Source organism: Arachis duranensis, chromosome 4, assembly GCF_000817695.3.
Source record: "Arachis duranensis cultivar V14167 chromosome 4, aradu.V14167.gnm2.J7QH, whole genome shotgun sequence".
In the NCBI taxonomy this organism is placed as follows: domain Eukaryota; kingdom Viridiplantae; phylum Streptophyta; class Magnoliopsida; order Fabales; family Fabaceae; genus Arachis; species Arachis duranensis.
Genome location: NC_029775.3, coordinates 20,977,787 through 20,987,118, shown reverse-complemented (window position 1 = coordinate 20,987,118; position 9,332 = coordinate 20,977,787). Strand labels below are relative to the sequence as shown.

The 9,332-nt window shown below is 34.4% G+C and overlaps 1 protein-coding gene across 1 annotated transcript in view; it reads left to right on the top strand.

Annotated features, from left to right (window-relative positions):
* LOC107483732 (choline-phosphate cytidylyltransferase 1) overlaps nt 1-450 on the top strand; it is a gene marked incomplete in the record, with an annotated part of 5,838 nt that extends 5,388 nt beyond the window's left edge. The window contains 2 exon segments of the mRNA XM_016104343.3: nt 1-59; nt 201-450. Of these exon segments, the coding sequence (XP_015959829.1) occupies nt 1-59; nt 201-338 (197 nt within the window).
* Between the last annotated feature and the right edge of the window lie 8,882 nt (nt 451-9,332).

Genomic DNA, 9,332 nt, shown 5'->3' with positions numbered 1-9,332 from the left:
ATGCCGATCGATTGGTAGCTGGTTTCCTCGAAATGTTTGAAGAAGGCTGCCACAAAATGGTTAGAACTCTCATAATGCAGCAAATGACCAAATTTTCTGCATGTGATCGATCTTGTTGAGTCCTATGTAGATATCCCATTTTCTAAAATCTTCTGATTTGACTCACTGATTTTATCTGTCATCTGTTTACTCGTAAATAGGGAACAGCAATCAGAGACAGAATTCAAGAAAGATTGAGAGCGCAGCAGATAAAATCTCTTCTTTATGATGAGTGGGAAGAAGATGATGATGATGATGAATTTGGTGATGATGAATCTGCAGAGTACTGCAGTAGTTGAAGTGACAAACAAGCTTTGTGTATTTCCAGATTCAACACCATTCCTTTAATTAAGCTATCCTTTAAGATATATGCAAGATGATCTGGACATAATTTGTCTACTTTAAACATTATTTTTCTCCTTTGTATATAATATATGGTATGATTTCATTATCCAAAATGATAGAAAAATAGAGGGACATGGAAATTATATGATTTAAGATGGGTAGTTAAATGGATAATTTCAATTTTTTTTGGATCGCTGTTATTTACTTGACCCAAAATTGGAGAGAAGAGTTTTGATTTGTGAATCAACCTTTTTGGCATTGCCATCAAGATTGATCACAAACCAAACAAATACAGAAACACAACAAAAGAACGTAAAAGTTTCAACAACTAAAGCAAATCAAACCAACAAACATGAATAATAATTAAAATCTATGATATTTTCTTTTAGAATTTAACTAACATGTGTTCTAAGGGTATATGATAAGTTTATTATTAGTAAAAATTTTTAAATGTTTTTATTTAATGAATGCAAAATAAATACATTAAAAATTTTAAATTTTTTATATTTTAAATAAAAATGTTCATAATTTATAAACTTAACATGTATTTTTAAGACACAAGATAAATAAATCCTTTCTTTTATTAATTCATTAATTATGCTCTATCCAGATGACCTTTTCAATTATTATTTGTGATAAAGAAAAAGTATAATTAAAGAGGAAGCAGTGAACTAGAAATGATTTAGTGGTGAAGCCTGAAGAGTTTAAATTCAAATTTTACCACTCCCAATGGAGTTAATACTCAAAATGACCCCCGAAATTTGATCACCGACTCAATTTGACCCTCTAATTTTCAATTGATCCAATTTATACCCTGAAATTTTAAGGCGTGGCTCAAATTGGCCCTTTCGTCCAACTCCGTCACTGGAGTGATGACGTGGCACCCAAACCTCACCACATGCCTCTCCTTCTTCCTCTTACCATCGCCATCACCACCTCCCTTCTACCAACACTCTCTCTCCGCCAACAAACAACAGCATTCACAATCCACCAACACCCACATATTTCCACCGTCATAGCTTTGAAGAGCATAACACCTACACTCATCATTCCTTCATGACTGCAAGCAGACAGCAAACCAATGAACCTAACATCGTTAGGGGCAACACCATGAACCACCATTTGTGAAAAGAGCTGCAATGCTTGCTTACCATGACCATTCATCGCCATGCTGCAAATAACGGCACCCCAAGAAATAACATCCTTATGCACAATCATGTTGAAAATCTTGAACCCCATTTTCATGTAACCACACTTAGCATTCATGTTGAACAATGCATTCCAAATGTTACCATCAATCACAGGTCACACCACCCATTGCCCCAAATTCGAAGTACCCTCAGAATCACCCTCACCCATTGCACCCATCGTTGTGTTCCTATTAAGAGGGATCTAAAGTGTGGTGTTGTGTTTCTTTTCTTTTTCTATTTCTCTTCAATTTGTTAATGTTGTTTGTTGGGGAGGGAAGACGTTGGTAGAGGGAAGATGGTGAGAAAGAGAAGGATCAAATAATAGGAAGGCCCTTCATAAATGGCGGTGGAAATGTGTGGGTGTTGGTGGGTTGTGAATGTTGTTGTTTGTTGGGGGAGGGAGGGTGTTGGTAGAGGGGAAGTGGTGATGGCGATGGTAAGAGGAAGAAGGAGAGGCATGCGGTGAGATTTGGGTGCCATGTCATTACTCCGGTGACGGAGTTGGACGGAAAGGCCAATCTGAGTCACGCCTTAAAATTTTTGAGTATAAATTGGGTCAATTAAAAATTAGAGGATCAAATTGAGTTGGTAGTCAAATTTCGGAGGTTATTTTAAGTATTAACTCCTCCCGATGTATCCACAAAAAGGAGAAGAAAACATTGGATGAAAACATTTTATCTAAACAGTTAAAGATTAGTAGTAGCAGGTTATGACTTGAGCTGTCATCATATATGATGGATATTTGAATTTCAGTCTATTTTAAAAAGAAAAATGATTAATTAAATATTATATTAACTTAATATCGCATTCGCAAGAAACATTTCTTAGAAGCAGGGTAATCTCTACTCTTTTAATTCTAGAAAAAAGGAAATTAGTGTATGGAGGTGTCATGTGTGTATTAAATCATTTAGGAAAAGAATTATTCTTCACGTACACGCGTTTTTTCAAAATATACAAGTCATTTATATTTATGCGCGCATGTTTTTTTCTGTATTGTTATTGTATGTTCTTTTTTTTTGTTATTTTTCTCTTTCGTTATCGTCGTCACCAACACCACTTCCTCCTCCTCCTCCTCCTCCTCCTCTTCTTTTTTCATTAGAATTTCTTCTCATCCTTCTTTTTCCTCTTTCTCCTCCATCATCAGTTATTTCGTTGTTCAAGATAATGAATAATTCAAGTTCAGATTGTCAATTGAACCAAAACGAAATTGATTATTATTTTGAATCCAATCAAGTAGCTGAGGCGTAGTTCGATTCAAGTTAATTTTGTCATTAGTAGTTTATGATTCTGTAGGTGAATAATGTTTCATCGTTGATGGTTTGAATTGAATGTAATGTAAACGTTCTGCATTAAAGAAAATATTTTTCTGTATTTGCAGCAAATTTGGGTATAACACAAAGATATTTGGGTGTAACACGAAGACATTTGGGTGTATTGTTTAATGATTTTCGGTGTATGTGTGCTGATAAATTCTATATAATTCAAAATTCTTTTTCTTTCTCCTCCTCATCTTCTGTTGCTTCTTCTTCTTCTTTTTCATCATCATCATCATCATTATCTTCTTTTTTTTTTATTCATATTTTTTTCTTGTTTTATCTTCTCAAGTTTCTTCTTGTTTTACTCTTTTAACAAGAATAAAAACAAAAAAAATCAATCAAAGAAGAAGAAGAAACAGATAATGGTACAAAATTGCTTAGAAGAGGATGAACTTATATTTATTCAACTAGAAGAAAGAAATAAATAAAAAAATACAGTATTAGAGGAAACATTTTTCTGTATTTGCAGCAAATTTGGGTGTAACACGAAGAAATTTGAGTGTATTGTTAAAGAATTTTCGGTGTATGTGTGCTCATAAGTTCTGCATAATTCAAAACTTTTCCTCTTCCTCCTCCTTATGTTCTGCTGTTTATTCTTCTTTTTTTCATCATCATCACCATCTTCTTTTTTTCTTCTTCATCTTTTCCTTTTTGTTTTACCTTCTCAAGTTTCTTCTTATTTTACTCTCTCACCAACACCTCCTCCTCCTCATCATCATCATCCTCCTCCTCCTCCTCCTCTTCCTCCTTTTTTTTATTGGAATTTCTTCTCCTCCTTCCTTTTTCTCCTTCTCCTCCATCATTAGTTATCTCGTTATTGAAAATAATGAATAATTCAAGTTCAGATTATCAATTGAACCAGAACGAAATTGATTATTTTGAATTCAATCAAGTGGCTGAGGTGTGGTTCGATTCTAGTTAATATTTTCGATAGTAATTTATGATTCTGTAAGTAAATAATGTTGTTTTTGTTTGTGAAAATTATTGTTCATCCTTGATGGTTTGAATTGAATATAATATAAAAGTTCTGTATTAAAAAATATTTTTCTAGTATTTGAGTGTATTGTTTAAGAATTTTTGGTGTATGTGTGCTTATAAGTTCTGCATAATTCAAAACTCTTCTTCTCCCTCCTCCTCATCTTCTGTTACTTCTTCTTCTTCTTTTTCATCATCATCATCATCTTCTTTTTTTTTATCTTAATCTTTTTTTTTCTTATTTTATCTTTTCTAATTTCTTCTTGTTTTACTCTTTTAACAAGAATAAAAACAAAAAGAATCAAACAAAAAAAAGAAGAAACACATAATGGTACAAAATTACTTGGAAGAGGATGAACTTACATTCGTTCAACTAAAAGAAAGAAAGAAATAAGAAAAAAAAGAACAAAAAAATGCAACATTAGAAGAAACATTTTTCTGTATTTATAGCAAATTTGGGTGTAACACGAAGATATTTGGGTGTATTGTTTAAGAATTTTCAGTGTATGTGTGCCGATAAGTTCTACATAATTCAAAACTCTTCCTCTTCCTCCTCCTCATCTTCTGCTGCTTCTTCTTCTTCATCTTCTTATTTCATATTCTCATAATTCTTTTTGGAAGAAAAAAATCAAATAAAGAAAAAAAATACATAGTGTTGCAAAATCAATAGAAAGAGAAGAAGGAAAAAAAAATCCAGCAACAACAACAGTAACAAAAAAAAAAGACGATGAAGATGAACCACGCAAAGAAAAAGGAAGAGAAACGCAAAGAAGAATGAGAAGAAGAAGGAAGAAGAGGAAGAGGAGGAATGCGAAGAAAAAACAACGGTTGTGGTTTTGATCGAGGAAGAAGAAGAAGCTTCTTTCATAATGGTAAGTGAGCGCGCTATGGAAACTGTCGAGTAGCGCGCATATTAACATTTTCGTATGAGTGAGTGTCGTTTTTGTTGGATTTGACCTAACTTGTATGATTTATAGACCAAAATGACTTGTATGTGTAACACTTTTGTTAGAAAAAAAGGGCCTATTAATTGGTTCTCATAAAAATGGCATGTTGATTGAAGCAAATAGATTAATTATATCACACAATTAGAATAAAGACAGCAATAGTATTATCCTTTCATCTTTAATGAAGCCTTAAAGAAACAACACTAGCAATGCTCTCAATCAAGTGGGATTGTGGTTTAGCTTTGAGGTAACGCTTTTGTATTCAAAGAGTTGTCTTATCTTGTTTTAGTGGGTGCTGCTTATGATGATTCTGTTTGATTTTATTCAGTTGTAAAATAAAACCAACATTGTAGGTTTTGTTTCCTCTTATAACGGCAACAATATCCTAGTTAATTAATCCTCACAAAGTGATGGGACAAATCTGGCTTTATAAACACACTTGAATATGTCGGAAAGAGAATATGCATTGAGAAAGAATGATGCTTGTGTCTTGTATGTTGGACAATTGTGTCTAATTCATCTCAAAGATAAAATCACTCTAAATAAGTATTACATTTGCAGTCTAATTTCTTTGAATAATATCTTTAAACTTAACAAGTAAATTCTTATTTTTCCTAAATATCAAAAGGTTTCTGGCTGAATTAGAGACATTTCGTGATGTGTTTGCACAAAATTATTTTAGGCAGTTGGAGTATTATTTCAGAAATACCAAATGAATACAAAAAGTAAGACATTAATATTTGTGCATATTTATATATATTTCTTCACCCTTTTTAACAAAATAATTAACCACTAAAATAATTAAATTTAATATAGTATAATATTTTTAACCTATCTCAACAGAATGCGTTGAACTTATTACAATTTTGGTAACAGAAAGTGATGAGTTTGGAAAACTCTAAATTAATATTTGTGATGACTAAACATTATTAAACAATTAATTACAAAATTATTAATTTAATTTTCATTTAACATATATTAATTGATAATTTTGTGATGCAGATTTTAATTGGGCCGAAAATAAAATTCTGGTGCAAGCCCAATTGAGCCTTGGTATTAAAATGATATGATGATCATTATGGCTGAAACTTTTGGGCCGAAACAAAAGAAAATTAACAAGCTCAACTGTTTTATTATTGGCTCAGCCTTAAGTGTCCAAATGAGTTTGTGGCTGAAGCTAGTTATTATATTGGGCCAGATTAATTTTGTTGCTTCCAAGCCCAACATTAATTTTTGTTGAATGCTTCCAAGTTTGGTCCGAAACCAAATTTGAATGAAAGCAAAGGTTGCCTTCTACGGAACCCAATTCAAGCATGTGGTGGAATTCAAAATTTTTAATAAAGTGAATTGAATACATGCATGGGAACTATGAGAGAGAAATTGTGTTTGACAAGATTGATTGCTTAATGCTGCACGCTACTCTAAGGGAAGTAAAAGCAACTTTGTAATGATATTGATTAACACATTCAATTGCTTTTCTTCCAAGTTGCTTATTCTCTCTCATCTCTTTCTCCTTCTTCTTCGGTTATTGTCCAGGAAACAATGGAAGCTAAGTTCAGCTACCAAAAGGAAGAAGAAGTTGCATGCATCAAGACCATCAAACTAATGATGGCAAGAAAATGTAACAAACTAAAAGTATGTTGTGGCTGAGATAATCATCAAAAAGTGGTAAGATTTGGTGAGGTAACTCGGATCCTTCGTGCCCAAAAATGGAGGATGAAGATTCGGCCAGCAAGGGAGATTCTTGAAGCATGGCTTGTCTTTGATTCTACTCAACCACCACAGGAAGTAGCTAGAGTGGCGAAGTGATGGTTGAGACAGAGATTAAAGCAGATGAAGTCATCATCATAATGAAGCATCAAGGGCCAGAAATCCATCTTGGAGAGCAAGCCAAGGATGGAGAGCTCGGATTGATGAAGAGTGATGATCAAGAAAGGACTAGAGGTAATTGCATGTTGGGTTTTGCATGGTTATCACTTCTCTCTCTATGTGGCCGAACCGGTTCTATTTCTTGAAGGAGGAAGAAGTTGGTTTGGGTGTTGGCTTCAAGTGTGGAGGCTTCCCTCTTCTTTAAAAAGAGAGAACAGCCACTGTTTGGAGCAAGGAGAAAATTTGAGAGTGCAAGGCACAGTGTTCTCAGAGCTACCTGAGCTAACAGTTTTCTCTTCTCCTTCAATGTATTCTGTTTAGTATTTTTCTGTTTAATTTTGTCATATCTTGAGTCTCATGGAAAAAGACAAACAGTGAGGTTTGTATGAAAAAGCCATAGAGCGGAAAAAGGCAGAGAGTGCAAAATTTTGTGATGGAGACTGGATGTAGGCTGCACTGCACTTAGCAGCCAAATCAGGATATATCTGGGTGCAATCTTCCTCTCCTCTCTACTCCATTTCTGTTTCTACTACACAGGAGCAAAAAAACTAAAATTATCTCGTGCCGAGTGACGAGACAAAAAGAAAAGTCTCGTGGCTAGGGACGAGACAAAAGAAAAATTCTCGTGTGCAGTAATGAGATAAAAAGACTAAAAGTTTCCAGAATTGGTCTGACAAGTCAGCAAGTGATATCAAGCAAAAAGAGGGCTAAGATTCAACCCCCCCTTCTCTTAGCCACTGAAACCATCAATTGGTATCAGAGCTTGGTCTCAAAGAGATCAAGCTTTGCAGCTTGGAGTAAAGATCCTCATGGCGGAAAACAGTGGCACAAATGTGGTGTCTTACAATCTGACTGAAGGTCAATCAAGCACAGACCTCCCCTTTTCAATGGAAAAAATTATACCTATTGGAAGGAGAGGAAGAAGATATTTGTACAAGCAGTGGATTACAGACTTTGGAAGATTATCCTTGAAGGGCCTCAATTTCCAACTATCACAAGTGCTGAAGGAGTAGTCTCTCTCAAACCAGAAGCAAGATGGACCGAGGAAGATAGGAAGAAGGTAGAGTTAAATGCCAAGGCAGTAAACCTGCTCAAATGTGCTATCAGCTTTGAGGAATACCGACGAGTATCACGATGCACAACGGCAAAGGAAATATGGGACAAGCTACAAATCACTCATGAAGGAACCACCATTGTAAAGAAAACTCGGACAGATATGTTGAACAGAGAATATGAAATGTTTGCAATGAAGGAAGGAGAGTCCATTGATGAACTGTTTGAACGGTTCAACTCCATCATTGTTGGCTTGGATGCTCTTGGAATTACACATTCAGAATCTGTGCTAGTGAGAAGAGTGTTGAGATGTCTTACAAAAGAGTGGGAAACAAAAGATTTAATTATTTCTGAGAGTAGTAGCTTAGACTCCATGACTCTTGATGATTTGAGAGGAAATATTCTTGCTTTCGAAAACACCTATTTGAAAAAAGATTCAAAAAAGAAAGGAATTGCTTTTTCTTCTATGACTAACCCTCTGGATGATGAATCCAGTGATAACTCCTCTGAAAATGAGTTTGTGTTGTTTGCAAAAAAATTTAGGAAAACGATGAAACTCAAAGGCAAAGGCAGCAGCTCAAGGAGGATGAAGAAAGACCTTAGCAAAGTAATCTATTACAATTGCAAGAAAATGGGGCATTTCAAATCTGATTGTCCCAAGTTAAAGAAGGAGGAAAAGCCGAAAAAGGGAAAGAAGAAGGGACTGATGGCTTCATGGGAAGATTTGGAAAATGACTCAGATGATGATGATGAAGAATTTGAGACTAAGTCACAGCCTTGTCTCATGGCAAATCATGTAGATCAGGTATTCTTTCAAAACCCTAACACTGAAGACCTTCATCTTATGATAGATCACCTCTCTGAAAAAATAAGATGTTTTCTGACTGATAATCAAGATCTTGAACAACAAGTTTTTATTCTTAAAGCTGAAAATGATTTTCTCAAAGAAAAGCTAAGAGAGGCTGAAACTGCTTGTGATCTTGTGGAAGAAAATAAGCAGTTGAAAGCTCAACTTAGAAGCTGTGAAAGTGATCACTCGGTAGTTGCGTATGTAAACTGTTTTAAGGAAAATGAAGAGTTGCTGGAGAAGGTTAAAAATCTTGAAAATGACTTAGCCAAATTTACTCTCATTTCTGAAAATCTAAATCAAATCTTGGCTAGTCAAAAACCACTTTTTGATAAAGCTGGATTGGGATTTTATAAATCTGATAAGAAACTCTCTTTTAAAGATAAACCTTCTTCATCCAATGACACAAGGTTTCAAGATCCCACCTACTTTAACAAAACAGCAACTCCAAGGTTTTGTAGATTGTGTAACCGAAGTGGTCATTTTCCAGTTCAATGTTTCTTTGGTGAAAGAATGATAGGTGATAAAGTTTACAAAGTTGTTTTTGATTACAATGATTTGGAATATAGGAGATAGTTTAACGTGAAAGGATCCAAGAAAATTTGGATACCTAAGGTCACTTGAGTTTATTTTGTAGGTATACCTAGCATCCAAGAAGAAATAAAATATGTGGTACATGGATAGCGGATGCTCTAGGCATATGACCGGAAAGACAACCTTCTTCATAAAGCTTGATGAATATGATGGAGGA